Below are 24,440 nucleotides of genomic sequence, written 5' to 3'. Positions count from 1 at the left end.
CAACCACAGCATCTTTCTTTCCGTTAAAGAGTTAGGTTCTCTCTGTAATGGTCACAAGTGTGTGTGTGTGTGTGTGTGTGTGTGTGTGTGTGTGTGTGTGCGAGCGCGCGCACGCACGTGCTTGTGCTATATAGCTACTAGAAAAGCATTAGTTAGTTGACCTTTGCCCAAAACTCCATTTTTACAAATACTTGAAAGCCTCTTGTGGTTGCTCATTCCTTAATCCCAGGACTTGGGAGACAGAAGGATCTCTGTGAATTTCAGATGAGCCAGGATGCACACAGAGAGACCCTGGCAACAAAACAAGACTACCACCATATTACCTGATCCCTTTAGGAGACCTAGGGAAAGGTGAACAGAAGTGACCAATTTTAAAGCTCATTTTTGCATCCTTAATTGCTTCTGGCTACAAGTGTCTCACATGACTAGAGCATATGAACTAAGTGTTAACTTTAGAGCTTCCTCTGGGAACTGCCTGATGCTTTCAATCCTAGATCTTTACAATGACTCCATCATCTTCCTGGGTCCAAACACTCAGAGACCAGGTGACATTGTATACAGAAAACGCAGTAACAGACCAGGTGGCCAAAATCCTATAACCTCATGTTCTACCGTGCTTTGGGAAGATATTTTGGAGAGAGAAACAGAGGAGGGGAGAGAAAGAAAGAGAGAGGGAGAGGTAAGGAGAGAAGGAGAGAGTGCAAGAGAGAGAGAGAGAGAGAGAGAGAGAGAGAGAGAGAGACAGAGACAGAGACAGAGACAGAGACAGAGACAGAGACAGACAGACAGACAGACAGACAGAGACAAAGATTACACTGAAGCAATACCCATGGGACCTTTTATGCATTCAGCTTTTTTGTCAGTGAACTTTCACATAAATACAACTTGGAGGAGAGTATGCTTGTGCTGGCATATATTTCGAGGGATCTCAGTTTCTCAGATCCTACAAGTGAGAACCCTAACTTCCTTCCTCCTCTTATTTCCCTTCCCTCGTTCCTCCCCAGGCCTTTATATTTAGAGTCCTCCATTAAACCTAGAGCTGTGGTCAGAAAACCTTTTGTCCTGGCTCCTTATTTCCTCTCACAGGCCCATTCTATTTCATCCCCAGTTGTCATCCCAGGTGACCTTGGATTCCTTAGCTGCAGGCAGCTACCCTTAAGCAGTGAAGGAAACCATCTAAAAACAGAAAGCAGAAGAAAAAGTATTTTAAAGATAGAGCCATGTTCTAGGCCCATCAAGCAGCAGAATTTAGCAGATTCAGCCTTTTGCTTCAGGATTTAGAGTCAAAGCTTTAAAAAAAGGAGTTGTAGGGACCCATCAGAGAAGACTGCTCAGGCATGGGTTTCAGCCAATAGAAAGTCTTTATTAGACAGTCATCAACTACAGTGAGTGTTAGGGACCACAGTGTAGTATGAAGTCTTTCTCAGAGTGAGCTTTTGAGTACAAAAACCACACTCTGGGTTGACATACCTCAGTTACTAAGTACGCTTGACAGAAGTGAAACTACATGTTGGGGATTACAAATTGTCCCTGAATGAATAGAGAGAGCAGAGTTTACTAATTATCTAGGATATGTGATAAGTCTACAAAATATTTGACCACAGAAAGTGCAAATTAGGAAAGATCCAGTAAGAACACTTAATGATTTAAAAAAATTGCTGGGAGATATCAACTGGTTATAAATTATACTTAGATTAACTCTTGAGAGCGAGGTCATTTGTTTCAAACCTTACAAGTTCATAAAGATTTAAATAGTCCAAAAAAAATTAACAGTTGAGGCAAGAAATGGAATTGGCACTGGTAGAAAAGAAATGACAAACTGCACATATAAATCATCTTGATTCAAAGATGGCCTGGGTTTGAGTTGTCTTGCCCTCTACTCAGTGTCCCACAAATATTCTTATGCAGATGAAATATCATAGCTTAGAATAGATTTTTTTGTTACTTTCTACAGAATTTCTACTTAATCTAACAAAACAATGCTCTTCTCACATCCTGAGAATGGCAGAGAGGAGCTGCACATTGAGGCTAACCAGTTGTTCTTGGGAAGGCTGGACTCATGGTTCCTCCTCAGCTTGGCTTCTCCTGCCTGAGTCTTTAGGGAACACTGCAGAGCCAACAGGCAGAGGACTTCTGCACTGCAGTGAAGGCTCCTACCTTCTCTTCACCCTGAACTTTAAACAATTATTAAATACTGTAAAAGAACTATAGTCAGCTACAGAAGAGCTAAGCACAGTGTCACCTTTGTTCCTATACAGTCACTACTCCCAAGGACATCAAACACTTTACTTTAACTTTCTGTTAGTATAGTTTGAACAACCCAGGGTAATGACATCCAACACATGGGAGGTGGAGGTAACTTTGCCAGTTGCAGGCCAGACTGGTTTATATAGTGAGTTCCTAGTCAGTCAGGAAGCTGGTATCATACCCTTCCTCCAATAAAAGATAGAATGGACAGATATCTACAATGAGTTCTTTGCCAAAAAAAAAAATGGTGTTGGTCCAGGCCATAAAAAGAATTAAATAATGAAACAAAAATTGAAAGAGGGCTGGAGAGATGGCTCAGGGGTTAAGAGCACTGACTGCTCTTCCAGAGGTCCGAAGTTCAATTCCCAGAAACCACATGGTGGGTCACAACCATCTGACTCCCTATTCTGGTAAAGAGAGTGATAGTGTGTTCATATGCATAACATAAATAAATAAATAAGAAATTGAATGAACAAAAAACAAAAGTACATCAGTATCACCCAAAAATAATCCAGTACTCCTCAAGCACTAGACTTTCAGAGGAATTGGTTTCAATTCTGAGCACCAGGTCAAGCAGCTAACAATAGTCTGTAAATCCAGCTCCACGTTATAATGTCTCTGTCCTCTGCAGACACCTGCACTCATGGACACAGACACGCACATACTGGCTGTGGTGGCACAACCTATGATCCCAGGTTCTCAGATGTAGAGATGGGAGCATCAGAAGCTCAGGTCACCCTTGAGTATATGATGAGTTTCAGGACACAGTAGGCTACATGTGACCCTCATGTCACAACAAGAGAGCAGTGTCATGGTGGATGGTGCACACTTTGAATCCCAGCACCGAGACTGCAGAGACAGGTGGATCTCTGTGAGTTCCAGGCTGGCCTGGTCTACATAGAAAGCTCCAGGACAGACAGGACTACACTGCAAAAGGGAGCCTGTCTTAAAAAACAAATACAAAAAATTTGAATACAACATATATTGTATCTGACACATAATTACAAATCTATTAACTTAATATTTTTTATTAACCTATACCTTGATGACATCACTCTAGAAATCCTTAATTGACTGTTGGAATTTTGAAATTATGCAATTGAGAAAACAGATGTTTGTATTGCTCTAACATTCCTCTGTATAAAAACATATAAATTATTTTTTCTTTAATTGCAATATGCTCCTATCAATTTCCTTTATACTCAGGGAAGATGTGAACCCTTCTGTGTCCTTCTTAAAGTGGTCGCAAGACTCTAACCCTCCTTCCCAAATTCTTAATGTCCTCCTGGATAAATCAGACATGGCCACACATCTTTGATTCCAGCTTTTGAGATCACATCTCAAGTCCCAGGCCACTTTAAGATATAATGAGGCTCTAAAAACATTAACAATAATAAAAATTAAGCTCCGGACAGCAATAGAAACACAGGCAACTTTTTCTGACTTTGTGTACAAACCAGAGTCATTTTGGATCCCACAATTTCTTTACAATGCTTCCTAAATTTTGGATGTATAATAAGTTCTCTGTCATCAACACAGATTCCTGGACACCAGTCTCAAAGTGCCCCACTCAAAGTGCCCCACTATGACCTGGGATTTGTTCCTGACAAATTCCCTGGAAACCTGGTTAGCTAACACCTTGGACCTCACCATAAACATCCACAGTGCTCTCTTCTGTCATCCCCATCCCACTTTTCCTCCCTCCTTCTCACTCTCTGTCCCTCACACTTCCTATCTGCCCTCAATCTCTAAGATCCTACACTAAAACAGGAACAAGCCGATGTTCTCAACATGCAGGAGATCTGGTGCAGGAGGACCTTGTGTGCTGGTGCAGTAGGACTTTGAGTTCTGCATTAGACTGCGATATACAGCAGGAACTGTGTATCTTTTTAAAGCCTATCTTTTAAAACTCTGGAAGGAAAATGGATAAGTAAAGCAAAGAAGAGATAGAAGCTCATGTTTCTGTGTAGCTGGGAGGAAAATGGGACTTGCTTAAGGATGATCATATTCTTGCCTAAAAACCCAGGAAGGACAAGAAGAAAAAAATTCTATATACATTCAGCTAGGAGTCAAGCACAGCTGGAGAAAAAGATGCTTTTAAAAGGGCCAGCAGCTTCTCAAGTTATAGGGCAAGTAAGCTGATGGTTATTTCTCCTAGAAAAATCTCTGCAATTGTGATTATTGAGTTCAAAGTGGTTTTTCTCTTGAAATTACAACTAGAAAAAGAAAAAATTTTCATTTTGTTTAAATTTATAAGATTCATGTAGTTACTTCATTTCAGTTTCTGATTAGTCTTAAGGGTATAAATATGTTTTGCATGTCTTGACTATAGAGTATTGGCTTGTAAGTTATTTGGCATGATTAAAAATTGTAACATTAAAAAAAATTGTAACATTGATATCAAAAAAGTTAGTTTAAAACTGATAACTCAGGCTTGGAGTCAACTTAAACAACAACACGTGGCATTACCCAACCCAGAAAAACCAGACCTCTAAAGAAACTTGTAAATTGACATAATATGTTATATAATTCTTATCCTAAAAATTAGACTTATGTGGGATAAGCCTTAAAACAATGGCACTTTAATGAGGTATTATAAGTTTCACTGTCATGAATTCAAACATAAGAACTGGCAGACAAATTTTGTAATGTGAAAGTAATGCATTTTGCCATTGGTTTTTAAAGAGAATAGATTGTTTAAAATTGGGTTTTGCTTTCCAAAGTTGTAGTTATGCTCTAATATTGCAAGAGAAACATAAGAATTATGGTGATCAACTGCCAGTGTTCCATTGACTCCAGTTTGCAGTCTGATTGAAGATTCACTACTCTTAACTCAACCATTTTTTGTAATTAAGATTAGATTTCAAGAGTGATAAAAGTTAAAAACATCAAGTAGAATTTTTTAGGAAACCTTCAAACACAGGTTCATTTTGTTATTGAACCCTTATACAATTAACTTCACTATTTATTCAACTATAAGGAATAAACAGAAATAGAAACAATTCATTATACATAATACATATCACACCCCATACAGGTCTACCAGGCCCTCGAGCACAGGTAATGATAACACTAATAGCTATTGCTAGGAAAAACATTTGAAGCTTCAGAATTTCATTTTTAAAAATATCATGTTTACAGGAAAGAATTAAAGAAAGATTTTTCTATCATTTGGCAGTAAGCCAAGGAAATTACAAGGAAATATCATATTTGTTCTTTATATAATGAAACTCTATTTCCTACAGGAAATAACCCTAAAGGCACCCAAATAAATTTGGCCAATGGGATGTGTTTTACTTCACAGAATTTATTAAACTAAAGTTTGTGCACCATACTATAGATACATGTTCAAGATTTCAATGGACAACTGCTTTAAATTCTGAAAATGCTGATTCTATGATTAAGCATTTATTAGAAGTTATGGACATTATGGGAATACCTGTACAAATTAAGACTGACAATGCTCCAGCATATGTCTCTAGTAAAATGAATCAATTCTTGCATATTATACTGTAAAGAATATTATGGGTAGATCACACACTCCTATAGGACAAACCATGGTAGAGAAATATACCTGAAAATTAAAGTAGATGCTTAACAAACTAAAATGAGTGACAAACCCCACAGAGACAGATTATATATTTACTGCTTTATTGACTGTCAATTTCCTGAGTGGTAGGCTGAAGAGATTGCTCAGTGGTTAAGAGCACTAACTGCTCTTCCAGAGGTCTTGAGTTCAATTCCTAGCAAACACATGGTGAAATGCAATGTGATGCCCTCTTCTGGGGTGTCTGAAGACAGCAACAGTGTGCTCACATATAATAAATTAATAAATCTTTTAAAAAAAATTCTTGAGCCAGGTGGTGGTGGCACATGCCTTTAATCCCAGCTCTGCCAGGCAGAGGCAGGCAGATTTCTGAGTTCGAGGCCAGCCTTGTCTACAAAGTGAGTTCCAAGACAGTCAGGGATACAAAGAGAAACCCTGTCTTGAAAACAACAACAACAAAAAAAATTCTTGAATGCTTGTGAAAGAAAAACAAAAGCTGCTGAGAGACACTGGATCATGGAAAAAAACTGCTGAACTGTACCAGCCTGTGTACATTAAAGATGTCTTTACTTCCAAGTGGAGGGAAGGAAATGTGTTGTGCTGGGGAAGAGGCTTTGTATATATTTCCAGAGGAAAAGAGAAGCAATGGATTCCTTCAAAAATGATCAAGATCAGATGTGACAGGGGAAGACCCCTTGAAGATCTCAGCTACAGACAAGAAAACGGAAATAAAAAGAATAACAAAAATCATTTAGGAACAGAACTTCAAACTCACCAAGATAGGATCTGTAACACAGCATTTTCTTCTAGATTGACAAATTCAAATGGACTGGAGACTGTGAATGAAACTCTTACAGGATAGTTTTCATAATAGTTTCATAATTGCTTTTATTATGTATAGTTTATTATTGTAAGACAAAGAGCCTCTCATTGATCTAAAAGGGGGAGAAGTTGGGGTTAGTCTGTGAGCTGTGTATTCAGAAGCTGAGTTCTGTGCCCCTGTTCAGACTGAAAACTGGTCTTGGGGCACTGTACTAACCGATATGTTGTAAAGAATGCTCCCCAATATCCCCTGATTGGTTAGTAAAAGTCTGGACCCTATGACTGGGCAGACAGGACAGGAAGGGACTTAGGATCAAGTGGGGGGCTCTCCAGGGAGGTCATGAGCAGAAGGAGGAGGAGGTAGAAAGGGAAGGAAGTCAGCATGAGATGGGATGGGTTAGGAGCACGTTGAAGAGGAGATCACCCTGAGGACAGACCATAGCTGAAGCCACCCAGGCAGGACTGATGAGCAAGTGATGGGGCTTTTAATTGGTTTGAACAGCTTGGGACGTGTGGACTGGCTCAGAACCTGCCCCACATAGTACAGATTATTAATAAATTATAGTATCATTGTGTCATTTTCTTGAGAGCTAAACTGAAAAAAGGGGAAGAAATCCCCAACAGAGATTTAGAAACAACAGAGGGCATAGCAACCCTCCCCCAAGAAAAATATAATACTATAACTATAGAACCAAAAAGCAAACTACATTTAGAGACTTTCCCATTACTATGAACTTCAATGGATCAGGTGTTTTGGCAAGTGGTGCTGTTTATATTCTAGGCTTTATGGCTTTAATAGTACTTCCATCATGGAATCAGTTAGACTAAGGTCTGGGGCCCTGGTACATTCCCTGCTAGTCTATGGGAATGAGTCAAATCATGGACTCATACTGCTCTATAATAAGATGCAGGACCCCTCACTTTATCTAATCAGAGGGAGAACTAAAGGGCCAGTCAGTGCTGTGCAGGAACAGAGTACTTACTTAGCTGGGGAAACAGAGAACAGAGACTGACACCATTATCTTCTCTCTCTCTCCCTCTCCCTCTCCCTCTCCCTCTCCCTCTCCCTCTCCCTCTCCCTCTCCCTCTCCCTCTCCCTCTCCCTCTCCCTCTCCCTCTCCCTCTCCCTCTCCCTCTCCCTCTCCCTCTCCCTCTCCCTCTCTCTTTCTCTCACATCTTCCCTAACCGTGACAATTTTGTTCTAACAACTCCTGATCAACTAGTATGGAAACAACAGTTTTCTCCCAAAGCCATACATACTCTATTTTTCTCATGAGAAGTAACTCTGAGATTCTCTGATTTTGTTGGACCCTTTCTGCAAAGAACTCTGTTGTTTTCATTCAGTAATGGAAATTTTAATATTTGTATGTCCTGATCAATGTGTTTACTTTGTCTTTATCTCCCATGACAAAGGCTAATGTGCTGACAACTGTTGAGGTGGCTAGGACTGCTCCAGCCAGAAGTGGGATGCGGACAGGGACAACTCTTCCTTCCTTCCTTCCTTCCTTCCTTCCTTCCTTCCTTCCTTCCTTCCTTCCTTCCTTCCTTCCTTCCTTTATTCATCTCTTTGTAGGCCAGGGTCCATGTTAAAATACATCATTTCTCATTTTTCTACTATATAAAGCATCAGAAGGGGCACATTTAATCAAGCCATTAGTATATGCCCACCAAGTAGTCTCAGGGGCCTACTAATATTGCTGTTGGCCAGAGACATTAATTTGCAAGGCAGAATATCATACATCAGAATAAGGGGATGTGCCTAGGATAAAAGTTTTGTGTATAGACAAGTTTCATACCCTCATAAGTACTTTAACACTAATCTGCTTCCAGTCACAATTATTTTGGACTGGTAGCCTGGTTAGTCCCTAACCCTATGTAGTCTTGGGGCTGGTGCCTAAGTGCAACCAGCAATCCTGGCTAATTTCTGTCTGGGAATGATCAGCTCTATCCCCAGGGTCCCTTCCTGTGGCATAAAGTCTGATTCCTCAGGTCTCCCCTGTTTCCCAAAGGCCAGAACGTTTGTAATGGAATTTTCAGATTTTAATTTTATGGCCATTGGATTCCATGTTTGTTCTGTACATTCCCTAGGAGAGACTTTCTTTATTCATCCATGTGTTTTCAGGAAGCTTGTTATACAATCCCAAGTCTTTCAAAGAAAACTCCCTTGTTCCTGGTAACTAGGGAGTCCAGACACAAGGCATGCATGGAATTGTAAACTCTATATTCTTGTCTCAAAAAATAAACTTCCATGTCTTTCCTTTTTCCAGTACAACCAGACATTTAAAGTGGGCATCAGTGAGTAAAACACAAGATGAAATATGGGTTGCCGGTCTGTAGCTACATTAGCTATCACCTTCCCTCCATATTTCTCAGTTCCCTAATCCAGGCAAGAGGGCTGTGGAGGGTTGGGCCATGATCCTGTATTCATATCAAACATAAGACTCAGGAGGAAGTAGAGAAGCATGGGTGGAAGGCTCCAGGTCTCAATAAACCTTACACTTATTGGGCCCCCATTGTGAGAGACGCCCATTTGCCAGTAGCATCTGTGGCTTCCAATTTCTCGGCCTGGGTGTGGTGGATCCATGGTGTAAAGCCAGCTACATTCACCACCTTAGGAGTGGGAGAATCACCATGGCAGCGTCAGCAGGCATGGCGCAAGAGGAGCTGAGAGTTCTACATCTTCATCTGAAGGCCACCAGAAGACTGGCTTCCAGGCAGATGAGACAAGGGACTTAAAGCCCACAGTCACAGTGACACACTTCCCTCAACAAGGCCACACCTACTCCAACAAGGCCACACCTCCTGATAGTGCCACTCCCTGGGCTAAGAATATTCAAACCACCACAACATACATCTGGACACCTAATAGCAATTTGACTCTGACTCCAATCCCTGGAAAATACGTTCCCAGCAACCCTGACTCAATGACCTTCACCCAGAAATGTACAGCCATGACCTCTTCTTTTGATGGTGATGGATATATGGCTAACTGCTTTTTGGCTTCTGTAACCTGTTTATGCAGACATTCATGGACTATTCTGAGATATCCTGGTCAGCTCTTGGTTCGCTTGTACAGATATTCAAGGTCTTATGAGTCTCACATTTAAAAATCCTTCTCTCCATCCACACCACGTGGCTCAACCTTCTCTGGTTGGCTCAGATACTGTTGTCCTGATGACAGCTACAATAGATGTAACTAATTGCAACTGTAATCCAGATTGAGTTTGTGCTCTTTTCCAGGGCTCTCTAACTCCATAATATAGGGAGTAAGGGAAGCTTTATACACCCAGGCTAAACCCACTCTTGGTGAGCACAGGACACAGACTTCCTGATCCATATATACTCAAACTGTGCCTGCCTGGGAGGTGAGGTCACCACATTTAAACAAGGCTTCATGTGCAAGCTGACAACCTAGGTTTGATCCCTGGAACCTACACAAAGATGGAAGTGGAGAACTAATACCGCAGGGTTGTCCTCTGACCCCTAGACACATTTCAAGGCACCAGGCCACAGGCATCCTACACATACAGTAAGGATATTTTAAAAGTGAATGTAGTTACCCATTTCCTTAGAGATATCCAAAGTTATTAAAGTAAACTGGCAGGGCTCAGTAGCTGGTTGCATTTATCATGGGGTAGAGAGTGTCATTTATCTGGGTCAGCCCTTATATGTAAGGTCCATTCAATTCGTCCTGCAAGAGCATTGGTGTGTGAGAAATGTGCCACATGAACTTACTCAGTGCTAGAAGTGTGGGCATCAGACCTCACAACTTACAGGGGTCTCTCAAACAATTACTACAGTCTATATAATGTCTAATCTCAGAAAAGCAAGATGTGGTTATAAATGGTTTATTTCCCTAGATTGCAACTTTTATCATAAATCTCCTATTTTAAACTGTTATTGTCCTGACTTGCCTTGGCCTGGAACCTCTGATTGGTGTGCTGAATTCAGTGACAAGGAGACCATCACAGCATCCCAAGACTGTGTGAAAGCAATGGAAGATAAACTAAAGCCAAGAGACAGATAGAGTCCTGCCCACCGCCGTGCCACCTGGCATGTGTAGGGAAAGATTCCCACAGACCTGCTCTCCATGCTCAGCATGATCAGACCATGGACCCAGGGCCTGCCTGTCTCCACGCTGAACAAACAGAGGCAGAGAAAGACATCTGTGGTGCTGCCCACCGCCATGCCATGTTGACTTAGTGTGAATAGACAGACAGAGAGACCTGTCTTCAACTTCAGAGAGCTGGCAGGCACAGGACACACAGAGCCCTGCCTACCTTTGTGCAAGACAGAGTATTTGGAGTAAGTCATCCCAAGAACAGCCAGCTGTCATTACTGTGGGCCATGGGCAGAGAGAGATGCCCAGAGCCCTGAGGTCTGCTGTATGGGTAGGACAGGCCATGGACACACAGAGTCCAGCCTGCCTTCCTGCCACTCAGTGCAGGAAGGGGAAAGTATCCATTGACCTGCCCAGCTTGATGCCACAGAGGCAGACTGTAAATACCCAGGGGTCCACCAGCCACATTGCCAGCCTGCAACAGGAACCACTACAGTGTACAAGTGTGGACAGAAGGAGAAGCAGGACAGTTTGGGCATTGTGAAGGGAGATGGAAATGGAGATGCGAGGGAGAACAGGAATAGTCTGTCGCGAGTACCCAGCTGTGCCACCTCGAGGCCATGGTGAAGTCCCTGCCGATGCAGCCACTGAGGGCCACGTCGGGGCCTTGGAGCTCTGTCACTGCCCATGGCTCTTATTACCCCAGAGACCATGGGAAGGTCCAGGCCTCCCTGGGACCACGTGGATGTCCAGGGGCCTGTGCAGAACTGATCTCACCCCCCCCCACTGGCTCTAGAGAGTTGCTTCTACTTCTAGACCATGAGCAGCAGTGCTTAAAAGAGAACCTTAGATATGGCCCGGCATTTTGACTGGGTAGCATAGTGGACCTGGCCCTGGTGGGTAGTGGGGGGACTGGTGAGCAGGTCCAGAGGCTGAGTGTGACAAAGCTGACCCCCGTCTCTTCTCATATGCTGTGAGGTAGCATGGGCACTACCCCAACTTGCCCCTTGCCACCTGCAGCAGCTTGCCATGAGGAGGTGGGGGTGGGGGCAAAGGTCATGAGAGCAGAAGAGCTGGCTCTGACCCCTCCCTGGCTGTAGCACTAGGGAGAGCGGACCTGGCACTCATATCCTGTGTGGTGGTCTGAGCAGGAGTGTGAAGGCCTCTGCCCATTGCCTATTGCCACCTAAGGTAGTGGGGAGAGGTGACTCCCCCGGGGTCATGAGAGCAAGTGAGCTGGGCCTGACCCTTGCTGGCTGCAGAACTTGGGAGAGTGCCCCCCCTCACCTTGCCCGGCAAGCACAGTGGAGCTGGCACTAGCGGTCAGGGTGCAGGGTAGATGGCCTGATGGAGTGAAAGCAAGACAGCTCTTCCAGCCCTCGATGACCTCTTGGCCCTGCAGGTCAACTGGGAAGCACAGTGGTGCAGGTTATGGAGACTTGGATGCAGGTAATCCAACCTAAGGGCAGGAGAGGTGACCCTGCCTCCTGCCAGTGACAGCACTGGGTGGCCCAGCCAGAGCAGTACTTGAGGAGATTGCCCTGGTGTGGATAAGGGAGAGCAGTGGGCTGACGAGCTCTGCAACCACCCAGGGCCAGCTCCAGGGCTTCCAGGTGGTCCACCCAAAAATCTACATTATCTGTGAACCATTGGGATGCTTGAAAGGGCCAGTCCTACTGATTCAAAGCTGCATGTCACAGGGGAAACAAAAGGATAACCAGGAGGAGTCCTGGTGCAGATCCCATATGGAGGGTGTCCCAGGAGACAGAGACCTGGAACCAGATCCATGACTCATTGTAATGAAGGTGTGTGGTCGGGGGGATATCGTGGGACACATCATGACATAGTAGAGCTTCCGTCATGAGATGGACTCTATGCTTTGTTTTTTGTTGTTTATTTTCCTTTTTTGTTTGGTTTTTGTGAGGGGGACAGTTTGTAAGGGCAGAGGATAGATATGAAGGGATAGGAAGATGAGTGGCTCTGGAGTGTGTGATATTAAATTCACAAAAATATCAATAAAATGTTTTTAAAAATAAAACAAAACAACCAAAATAATAGCAAGAAAAACCTCTTATTGCTGGCCATACAGACACTGCCTTCTGATCATAGCAAACTATAAAAGGGTAGTAAATTTGAAGTCTGGTGTAAATTATAGTGACTGACCCAGTGGGTTCCTTGGATGTTTATGGAAGTCAGCATCCCTCCCCTGAAAGTACCCACCCTTCCCCTTATCACAGATCATAAACAATAAAACAGCCAATCAGGTGAATGCCCCTTGTCCTCCCTTCAGCACTCAGACCCACAAACTGCAGACAGGAGAGGGTTATAGCTCAGCAAGTGCAAGCAGCTGGACCAGAAGACCAAGGAGAACCACAAGGAACAGGAATATGCAGCTCTATCTGGATCCTGAAGAAGGGAGGAGAAAGAGAGGTGTCAGTGTGGGATCTCCCAGGACATGGATATCTCCCCTAAACATCCAGAACTTTATATATAGTTTAAATCCCAAGACAGTAGGCTTTAGAGCGCTAGAGTGCCTGGCTAGACTCTTCCAGCGTCCTTAGGATTCATAAAGTAGCCAAATACCTAGAGAGTGAGCAAGTAAGTAAGTATTGGGTTCCACATCAATATGAGTTTGAATCAAATGGCTGAGATGTGAACGGTGTTCTTCATATTAGAAATCAAACAACATTTGTTGAATGACATCTACATGCCAAGTAATATACCTTGAATGAATTTCTTTTAATTCTCAAGTTAATACTACTAGAATATTTGTTATTTGTGTCTTTAATACTGAAGTAGAATAACAGAGGGATAGCTATCTGGTAACCCACCAAGAGTCACACAGAACTAGTGTTGTTTCAACCAGAGTACCACTGGGTCTGACTCCAAAGCTGTGGCAGAGAGCATGATGGTACAGTACTTTTCTCTGGAAGTATTAAGGAAGGGTTACCATCATAAGTGATACTTGAACTGTGCTTGGAATGGAAATTACCATGACAAAATTGATAAAGTATTTGCTTGCATTGAATGAGATATCTAGTCAAGGGATGAAGAGAACTCAGGCCACAAAGCATGATGGGTACACATACATAGAGACCCCAAACACGGGCATCTTTATATTGAAAGGATGGAGACACAGCTGCAGATGGCACATGTCCCTCATCATGAGGAGCTCCTGGTAAGAGATTTTTCCTGAAGTTGCTCACTGTTTCAACCATTTCTGATACACTGTGACTGAGATACATGCCCTGGGATTACCAATGTTACCATTCACGGTTCTAGGCACCCTAGGCATGTGCAAGATCTACTATGTGGGGAATACCCTCTCTTCCATTTCCTGAGGACCCCTGCCACCTCCGTCTCTAACACAGACCCAGTCTTACCTGAGCTGCTAATGTCATCTGTTTTAGTAGAACCGCTATAGAAACAATTGAAGTTGCTCTTCTTCTTTTCCGGAGAGTCTAGATAAATTTCTATGTACTGTTTTGCATTTTTTGTTGTGATTTTCTGATATACTTCATAGCCTGGAATTAACACCTCCTCTTCCTCAGGGTAGTAAGAAAAATCTTTGATATAAATCCCCAAACAAGTTTTGATGAAAAATTTTGTCCCGTGTCCACTGAAAAATGGTGGAGAAAAAGCTTTACTCTGCTTTAAAGATGAGGATAGGAATTGCCCAAATCGCACAGAGCCCTTCCCATTGTATTCAAACGTGATATCAGTGCCTCGGTAAACTAAACGACAACCCTGGTTACTCAAGAACTGAAGAGCTCTTGTTAAGTAGTAATGGAAGGCCTTGAAGTGGAAGTTAGCAGGATTTTTTTTGAAGTTTCTAATAGCATTATTAAAGCTGTTGTAGATGTCCCCAGTGTAGGCAACTAATGCTGTTCCATGGAAATCATTGAAACCTTTGGGGTAACTCTTCTTTTTGATCTGCTTCCATTTTTCCTCTGCCTTTTTCCACTCATGTTTAAATTCCTCATTCATGTTGAAGTCTTCCTGTAACAGTTTGGGTGCCTTTTTCTCCATTTGTTGGGCACAGCCCTCATACTGATCATCAAAGGCATTGGGAGCCATGTCCAGCATGGAAGACAATGGCAGCCCAGTCACCTGAAGGAAAGAAGCAGGGTCCTCTGTTACTCGCTAAGTTTGCTAAGTTACCAGCCTGTGCTAGAAGCTGTGGAGCCTGCAGCATGAGATGTCACATACTCCAACCTCACATGTGGCTCAGGGATGGACACAAACTCATCACATCATAAGATGGGAGAAAGGCAAGGCTGAGATCTCTGATTCTGTTGTGCTTACAGATACTGTATTTCCTTCTTTATTCAATTAATTCTTTAGTGAGCACACAAAACAAGAGGCCTCATCATGACCTTTTCACATTCAGATATCATTGTAGATTGTTCATTCACACCCCCAAACACACACACACATCCCTCTGATATTATATTTACATTAATTCTTCAAGTTCATGCTCTCTAACATCTGCTACCACAGACGCAACCCTGGGTACTCTCATATTGCAAAGAGGAGGTGAAGTCAACAGAATGTGGGTTGAGAATATTACCTGCTGGGTTAGCCACCAAGTTAGGAATTTGCAAATTGTTGGTGTCATCATCAAGTTCAAAAACTGCTGCAAGCAAATATAAGACAATGAAAGAGGTGTGCACACAGTCGTTTAACAGACTGTTGATGGAGCAGCTCTGGGTTAATAACTCAATCTCTATGTCACATCCAGGCTATTGCTCACACTGCCCCCAAATAGCATATGAGGACTCTGTGAACACATCTGCTTGAGGTCCTTACCAGTAAGGGGCTTTCATCAATCCTGGTAACAGACAGAGCTGAGCAGCATGTAGGTTTCCAGTACAAAAAGGACATATGTCTTGCAGAACTCTGATAGGCTGTGCTGTACACACAGAGATATGTAAACTGTTGTCCATGTTTGTTTCCTTTGTGGCTCTCAGCTTGACACCTCTAAATGAAATCTCCTAATTGTGTCACTATTCACTATGTCCTATAATTTGGGTATGGTTGTCCTCCAATGTGCCCAGGGTGCCCATATTGAGGTAGTAAAACCTTTAAGAGGTAAGGTCTATTAGGAAGGGACCAGGTCCTTGAGGTCATCACCCTCAAAAGTGATCAAATGAAGTCTTGTGAGATCCTACTCAGTTCATGCAGGAACAAGTGTGGCTTCAACCTCTCTGGTTTCCTCTCTTGCCACATATGCCCTTCTGAACATGGCAATGGCTTTATTGTGACTCTTCCAGGAAAACCCTAACCAGCCAGAATTGTCATGATATTTTCCAGTTGTCACACTGTGAACTATGTAGACACACCGACTATAAACTTTGCAGCATCAAGAATTTTGTGAAAGTAATAGAAACCAAACTTGAGGTGATAGCTCAGTGGGTAACATAATGAGGGTCCACACATAGACCCAAGTTTGATTCCCAGAACCCTAAGGAGAAAAGCAGGGTATGGTAAAAGTACTTGTAGTTCTGGCACTGGGAGTGGGAGGGAGATGGGTTTGTGAGACCCCCCCCCCAAGTTTCACTAGAGAGTCAGAACAGCCTACTCAATGTGCCTCAGGCCACAGAGAGACTGCGACATTACTGAACAGTAGACAGTGCCTGAGGGAATAGAGCAGAAGTTGTCCCCTGCGGTTCCATGTGTATGTATACATACATGCATGCACACACATGAGCAGGAGCCATGCACACACAAAAAGAGAAGGAAAAAGAAAGCTACGAGACCAGCACAGCCTGCCTTAATTAGACTTGTGTTTTATGAATGATTATTGTTTTCGCTGCTTCTTGAGGGTAGAGATTTAACTTTACCTGTCCCCTGAGTTGCAGGTAAAAGAGTAGGGGGAGCACTCACTTCTCTTTGGCCTGCTACCCATCCCCTCATTCCTTCCTAACTTCTGATTCTGGAAAACGAAAAAATTCCACTCCATAATTGTCTGTTGTGTTACTTTCCATAGAATTTCTAGTTGATCTGGCAAGTCAATACTCTCCCCACATCCTGAGAATGGCAGAGAGGAGCTGCACATTGAGGCTAACCAGTTGTTCTTGGGAAGGCTGGACTCCTGGTTCCTCCTCAGCTTGGCTTCTCCTGCCTGAGTCTTTAGGGAACACTGCAGAGCCAACAGACCAAGGACTTCTGCACTGCAGTGAAGGTTCTTACTTTCTCTATTCCCTGAACTTTAAACAATTATTAAATACTGTAAAAGAACTATAGTCAGCTACAGAAGACCTGAGCACAGGGTCTCCTTTGTTCTCCACACATTCACTACTCTCAAGGACATCAAACACTTTACTTCAACTTCTTGTCAGGATAGATTAACAACCTGGGGTAGTGGCACCCAGCACATGAGAGGTAGAGGTACCTCTGCCAGTTGCAGGAGAACCTGGTCTATATAGTGAGTTTCTGGCCAGCCAGGAGCTGATGTCATATCCTTCCTCCAATAAAAGATAGAATGGCCAGGCAGTGGTGGTGCACGCCTGTAATCCCAGCACTCTGGGAGGCAGAGGCAGGCGAATTTCTGAGTTCGAGGCCAGCCTGGTCTACAGAGTGAGTTCCAGGATAGCCAGGGCTATACAGAGAAACTCTGTCTCGAAAAAACCAAAAATCCAAAAAACTAAAAAAAAAAAAAAAAAAAAAAAAAAAAAAAAAAAGAATGGACAGATATATACAATGAATTCTTTGCCCCCCCCCCAAATGCTGTTGGTCCAGGCCATTAAAAGAAATAAAATAAATGTAATAGAAATTCAATTAACAACAACAAAAATACATCAATATCACCCAAAAATAAACAATGGCTCCGGAGTGGTGGCAGAGCAGCTAAGATCAAGCCCTACAATTTCAGAGAAATTGGATACGATTCTCAGCACCAGGTCAAGCAGCTAATAACACTCTGTAAATCTAGTTCCAGGATATAATGACTCTGACCTCTGCAGGCACCTGCACTCATGAACTCAGACACAGACACGCACATACTGCCTGAGGTGATACAACCTATAATCCCAGGCTCTCAGATGTAGAGACAGGAGCATCAGAAGCTCAGGTCATCTTTGACTATATGATGAGTTTCAGGACACAATAGGCTACATGTGACCCTCATCTCACAATAAGACAACTGTGTCATGGTGGATGGTGCACACTTTGAATCCCAGCACTCAGAGGAGAGATACAGGTGGATCTCTGTGAGTTCCAGGTTGGCCTGGTCTACATAGAAAGCTCCAGGACAGACAGGAATACACTGCAAAAGGAAGTCTAAAAAACAAATATGAAAAAATTAATACAGCATATATTGTATCTGACAAATAATTATAAAAACTATTAACTTATTATTTTTATTAACCTATTCCTTGATGACATCACTCTGGAAATCTTTAATTGACTGTTGGAATTTTAATATTATGTCATTGAGACAATGGATGTTTATATTGCCCCAACATTCCTCTATATAAAAACAAATAAATTCTTTTGCTTTAATTATGCTCCTATCAATTTCCTTTATCCTCAGGCAAAGATGTGAACTCTTATGTGTCCTTCTTTAAGGAGTCTCAAGACTCTAGCCATCTTTCCTAAATTCTTTTTTTTTAATTCAATATCGTCTTCATTTACATTGCCATTGGTAAAACCTTTCCTGATTTCCCCCTCCTTAAAGACCCCCAACCCCTTCTCTCACCCCCTGCCTCCCCGTATATGCCCCTCCACCCAACCCATTCCCACCTCTCCCCCCACCCCGATTTTCCTTTGTTGGGACTTCTATTGAGCCTTTACCTGACCAAGCAGAACTCCTCTTATTGATGCCCAACAAGGCATTCCTCTGCCACATTTTTGACTGGAACCATGTGTACCCCTTGTTGAAGGTTTAGTCCCTGGGAGTCCTGGGGCTTCTGGGTAGCTAAAATCATTGTTCTTCACATGGGGCTGTAAACCCCTTCAACTCCTCCGGACCACCCTCCAGCTCCTCCATTGGGGACCCCATGCCCAGTTCAACAGTTGACTGCTAGGATCTGCCTCTGTATTTGTAAGGCTCTGGCAGGGCCCCTCAGGAGACAACCATGTCATGCTTCTTTTGGTATACACTTCTTGTTGTCCATAGTAGTGCTGGGGTTTGGTGACTGTTTATAGGGTGAATCCCCATGTAGGGTAGTCTCTGGGTGGCCTTTACTTCAGTCTCTGTTCCACACATTTTCTCCCTTATTGCTCCTGTGAGTATTTTGTTCTCTTTCTCAGAGGAACCAAAGCACCTTCCTAAATTCTTAAAGTCCTCCTAGATAAACCAGACATGACCACACAGACTGTTGGTCTGTTGGGATCACATCTCACATCTCAAGTCCCAGGCCACTTTAAGATATAATGAGACTCTAAACACAATAACAATGGTAAAATTAATCTCTGGACAGCAATAGAAACACAGCGATTTCCTCTGGCCTTGTGTACAGAGCAGAGCCATTTAGGATCCCACTATTTCCTTATAATGCTTCCAAAAGTTCGGATGTATAATATTTCTCTGGAAACATGTCTTCCACAGAGATTCCAGGACCCTAGTCTCAAAGTTGAGTTAATTTTTCATAGATTGCTTTCTTTTGAATAAAGATCTATTTTTCTTATTTTTAATAATGAATATGCATGTATATCTGCAGGGGTGGGGTGGGGGTGCGGTGTGCACCTGAATGCAGGTGCCCTCTCAGTCCAGAGGTGTCAGATCCTCTGGAGCTGCAGATACAGACTCCTGTGAGATACCCGACACAGGGGATGGAACTGAACTCTGATCCCCCTGTAGGAGCAAGCATGAGCTCTTAACCACTGAGCCTTCTCTCCAGACCTCAGTTTGCTTTGAGGAAGTCCTGCACAGCATAAGATGCCAACTCATCGATGCTGAGGATTGAACCCAGAACATTATGCAGTCCAGGCAAGCACCTTTCCACTGAGCCATACCCAGGTGGAGGGTGAAGGCTCTTGACATAGGGCATATCCCCACTGTCCAGCTTTCTCCAGCCTCAGCCAGAACCACCCCTTTCTTGACTTTAACCTTATGCTTCAAAGCTCTATTCTGAAAGCAACATATTTGAGAAATCCCGGATGCCAGAACCAACAGAAATAACTGTCAGCACAGGGACTTCCTCATTCAGGACACATGGCTCAGCCATCCTGGACTGGCTTTTCCATTCACTTCTCCCCTCTCTAGTTCCTCAGAGTGGTTCATCCAAATGTCTGTGTCTCACAAGGCTGCTGTCTGCTTCCCTATGGGACAGATAGGTTCAGCCTCAGTCACTGGCACCGATGCCCTCACAACCCATACAGGCTGCAGATGTGCAGCATGAGTCACTTCTGCCCCACTAGGACCTGTACTGTGTACTTGACAAATTGTCAGGAAACCTGGCTATCTAACACCACGGACCTCAATATAAGCATCCACATCGATCCCTCTTCTGTCATCCAGATCTCACTTTCCTTTCTCCTTCCCACTCTGTGTCCCTCCTGCTTCCTATCTGCCCTCAATCTCCAAGATCCTACACTAAAACAGGAACAAGCCAATGTTCTCAACATGCAGGAGATCTGTGTGCTGGTGCAGTAGGACTTTGGGTTCTGCCTTAGACAGCGCTATACAGCAGGAGCTCTGTTTCTTCTAAAAGCCTATCTTTTAAAAACTCTGGAAGTAAAAATGGATAAAGTAAAGAAGAGATAGAACCTAATGTTTCTGTGTAGCTTGGAGGAAAATGGGACTTGCTTAAGGATGATCATATTCTTGCCTAAAATCTCAGGAAATACAGGAAGGAAAAAGTCTATGTATATAGGAGATGGAGTTTGTACCTGGATGCCCGTTGCATCCTGCAGGACCTAGAAGGTAAACTGTATGGTACTTCATTGTATTTTTATTTTTCTGGAAACATTTATAACCTCATGCCTGTCCTGCCTTTATCTAGATCTGACCCCATCTCTTCTTACCTGGGCTATTTCTTACCCAGAACTGACCTTCAGGCATGGATCCCACTGCATGGGCCCACTCCAACCCTCAGATTTTTTTCTAGAGTCCCCTTCACTTTAGAGAACTTCCCCTCCACAGGTCAGAGTTCAGAGTTGTTAGGTACCTGAGAAGACATTTCTCAGTTGGGTCTCTGTCCTCTTCTTCCAAGGGTTGTAGAAGGCAGTGCTGTGGCCCTTTTATCCTCTGTACAATGTACTTTATCCCTTCATTCCTTCCTACATTTTATCTTTGGAAAACCACAGAAATTGCACTCCATAATTATCTAAGCCTGTCGTGTTACTTCCACAGAATTTCTACTTAATCTGACAAGTCAATTCTCTCCCCACATCCTGAGAATGGCAGAGAGGAGGTGCACCACGAGGCTAACCAGTTGTTTTTGGGAAGGCTGGACTCCTGGTTCCTCCTCAGCTTGGCTTCTCCTGCCTGAGTCTTTAGGGAACACTGCAGAGCCAACAGACTGAGGACTTCTGCACTGCCGTGAAGGCTCCCACCTTCTCTACACCCTGAACTTTAAGCAATTATTAAATACTGTAAAAGAACTATAGTCAGATACAGAAGAACTGAGCACAGGATCGCCATTGTTTGTACACAGTCACTGCTCTCAAGGACATCAAACACTTTACTTCAACTTCCTGTCAGGATAGATTGAACAACCCGGGGTGGTGGCATGCAGCACATGGGAGGCAGAGGTAACTCTGCCAGTTGCAGTCCAGCCTGGTCTATATAGTGAGTTCCTGGCCAGTCAGGAAGCTTGTGTTATATCCTTCCTCCAATAAAAGATAGAATGGACAGATATATACAATGGATTCTTCGCAAAAAAAAAAAATGGTGTTGGCCCAGACTATAAAAAGAAATAAAAAAATGTAACAGAAATTCAATTAAAAAACAAAAACAAAAAGACATCAGTATCACCAAAAATAAACGAGGGATCTAGTGAGGTGACTGAGCAGTTAAGATCAAGCACTACACTTTCAGGGGAATTGGATTCAATTCTCAGCACCAGGTCAAGCAGCTAACAATAGTCTGTAAATCCAGCTCCAGTTTATAATGTCTCTGTCCTCTGCAGACACCTGCACTCATGGACACAGACACGCACATACTGGCTGTGGTGGCACAACCTCTAATCCCAGGCTCAGATGTAGAGATGGGAGCATTAGAAGCTCAGGTCACCTTTGACTAAATGATGAGTTTCAGGACACAGTAAGCTTCATGTGACCCTCATCTCACAACAAGAGAGCAGTGTCATGGTGGATGGTGCACACTTTGAATCCCAGCACTGAGAAGGCAGATACAGGTGGATCTCTGTGAGTTCCAGGCTGTCCTGGTCTACATAGAAAGCTCCAGGACAGACAGGAATACACTGCAAAAGGGAGCCTGCATTAAAAAACAAATACAAAAATTTAATACAATATATGTTATACCTGACACATAATTATGAAAACTATTAACTTAATATTTTTATTAACCTAGACCTTGATGACATCACTCCAGAAATCCTTAATTGACTGTTGGAATTTTAATATTATACCACTGAGATAATGAATGTTTGCATTGCTCTAACATTTCTCTGTATAAAAACAACTAAATTATTTTTCTTTAATTGCAATATGCCCCTATTAATTTCCTTTATCTTCAGGCAAAGATGTGAACCCTTACCTGTCCTTCTTTAAGGAGTCTCAAGGCTCTAGCCATCCTTCCAAAATTCTTTTTTTTAATTTTTATTTTCTACATTTGTTTACATTGCAAATGATTTCCCCTTTCCCAGTTCCCCACTCCCCAAAAGTCCCATAAGCCCTCTTCCCTCAGCCCATTCCCCAAATCAACCCCCTCCCACTTCTCTGTCCTGGTAATCCCCTACAATGCTGCATCAAGCCTTTCCGGTACCAGGGCCCTCTCCTTTCTTCTTCTTGGAAAATCATTTGATATGTGAATTGTGTCTTGGGTATTCAGAGCATCTGGATTAATATCCACTTATCCGTGACTGCATTCCATGTGTGTTCTTTTGTGATTGGGTTACCTCACTTAGGGTGATATTTTCCAGTTCCAACCATATACCTAAGAATTTCAAGAATTCATGGTTTGTTTTTTTTGTTTTTGTTTTTGTTGTATTTTTTTTAAAGATTTATTTATTTATTATATGTAAGTAGACTGTAGCTGTCTTTAGACCCCAGAAGAGGGAGCCAGATCTCATTATGGATAGTTGTGAGACACCATGTGGTTGCTGGGATTTGAACTCAGGACCTCTGGAAGAGCAGTCAGTGCTCTTAACCACTGAGCCATCTTTCCAGCCCTGAATTCATGTTTTTTAATTGCCGAGTAGCATTCCATAGTTGAAATATACCACATTTTCTGTATCCATTTCTCCATTGAGGAACATCTGGGTTCTTTCCAGCTTCTGGCTATTATAAATAGGGTTGCTATGAACATAGTGGAACATGTGTCCTTATTATATGCTGGGAGTCCTCTGGGTATATACCCAGGAGTGGTATAGCTGGGTCCTCTGAAAGAATCATGCCCAGTTTTCTGAGGAGCCGCCCGACTGATTCACAGAGTGGCTGTTCCAGCTTGCAACCCCACCAGCAGTGGAGGAGTGTTCCTCTTTCTCAACATCCTCATCAGCACCTGTTTTCTCCTGAGTTTTTAAACAGCCATTCTGACTGGTGTGAGGTAGAATCTCAGGGTTGTTTTGATTTGCATTTCCCTGATGACTAAGGATGTTGAACATTTCTTTAGGTGCTTCTCAGCCATTCGATATTCCTCAGTTGAAAATTCTTTGTTTAGCTCTGTACCCCATTTTTAATAGGGTTATTTGGCTCTCTGGAGTCTACCTTTTTGAGTTCTGTATATCTTGGATACTAGCCCTCTGTCAGATGTAGGGTTGATAAAAATCTTTTCCCAATTTGTTGATGGCCATTTTGTCTTTTTGACAATGTCCTTTGCCTTACAGAAACTTTGTAATTTTATGAGGTCCCATTTGTGAATTCTTGATCTTAGAGCATAAGCTATTGGTGTTCTGTTCAGGAAATTTTCCCCTGTGCCCATGTGCTCAATGCTCTTCTCCAGTTTCTTTTCTATTAGTTTCAGTGGGTCTGGTTTTATGTGGAGGTCCTTCATCCATTTGGAGTTGATCTTAGTATAAGGAGATAAGAATGGATCAATTTGCATTCTTCTGTATGCTGACCTCCAATTGAACCAGCACCATTTTTTGAAAAGGATATCTTTTTTCCATTGGATGGTTTTAGCTCCTTTGTTGAAGATCAAGTGACCATAGGTGTGTGGGCTCATTTCTGGGTCTTCAGTTCTATTCCATTGATCTACCTGCCTGTCACTGTACCAATACAATGCAGGCAGTTCAATGGAAGACCCTTGTCTCCTTGTACTAAGCTCAAATCCAAATGGATCAAGGACCTCCACATAAAGCCAGACACTCTGAAGCTAATAGAAAAGAAACTGGGGAGGACCCTTGAGGACATCGGTACAGGGAGAAAGTTTCTGAACAGAACACCAATAGCGTATGCTCTAAGATCAAGAATTGACAAATGGGGCCTCATAAAATTACAAAGTTTCTGTAAGGCAAAGGACACCATCAAGAGGACAAATCGGCAACCAACAAATTGGGAAAAGATATTCACCAATCCTACATCAGATAGAGGGCTAATATCCAATATATATAAAGAACTCAAGAAGTTAGACTCCAGAAAACCAAACAACCTTATTAAAAAATGGGGTACAGAGTTAAACAAAGAATTCTCACC

At 42.8% G+C, this 24,440-nt stretch overlaps 2 protein-coding genes across 20 annotated transcripts in view; both read right to left on the bottom strand.

The window, feature by feature from the left end:
* Nucleotides 1–24,440, bottom strand: part of LOC127664680 (T-cell ecto-ADP-ribosyltransferase 2-like) — a 154,146-nt gene that overhangs the window by 26,138 nt on the left and 103,568 nt on the right. Inside the window, exon 1 of one of the 19 annotated variants that reach the window (XM_052156912.1) lies at nt 20,673–20,702. The exons of 15 other annotated variants lie outside the window; for them this stretch is intronic. In XM_052156912.1, coding sequence (XP_052012872.1) covers nt 20,673–20,696 — 24 coding nt within the window. In that variant the 5' untranslated portion in view covers nt 20,697–20,702. Of the gene's footprint in view, nt 1–20,661; nt 20,703–24,440 lie in introns of those variants that run through there. 3 more of the 19 variants (XM_052156920.1, XM_052156877.1, XM_052156952.1) reach the window with 3 other exon arrangements.
* On the bottom strand, nt 13,072–15,309 carry LOC127664865 (T-cell ecto-ADP-ribosyltransferase 1-like). The gene is made up of 3 exons (XM_052157104.1): nt 15,247–15,309; nt 14,060–14,786; nt 13,072–13,082 (listed from the first exon to the last, which is right to left on the bottom strand). Exons 1-3 carry the CDS (start codon nt 15,295–15,297, stop codon nt 13,072–13,074), a joined length of 789 nt encoding a protein of 262 aa, XP_052013064.1. The 5' UTR covers nt 15,298–15,309.

This window comes from Apodemus sylvaticus, chromosome 1 (genome assembly GCF_947179515.1).
Source record: "Apodemus sylvaticus chromosome 1, mApoSyl1.1, whole genome shotgun sequence".
Classification (NCBI taxonomy): domain Eukaryota; kingdom Metazoa; phylum Chordata; class Mammalia; order Rodentia; family Muridae; genus Apodemus; species Apodemus sylvaticus.
The sequence above is the reverse complement of the archived record's forward strand: the minus strand, read 5'-3'. Positions and strand labels throughout refer to the sequence as shown.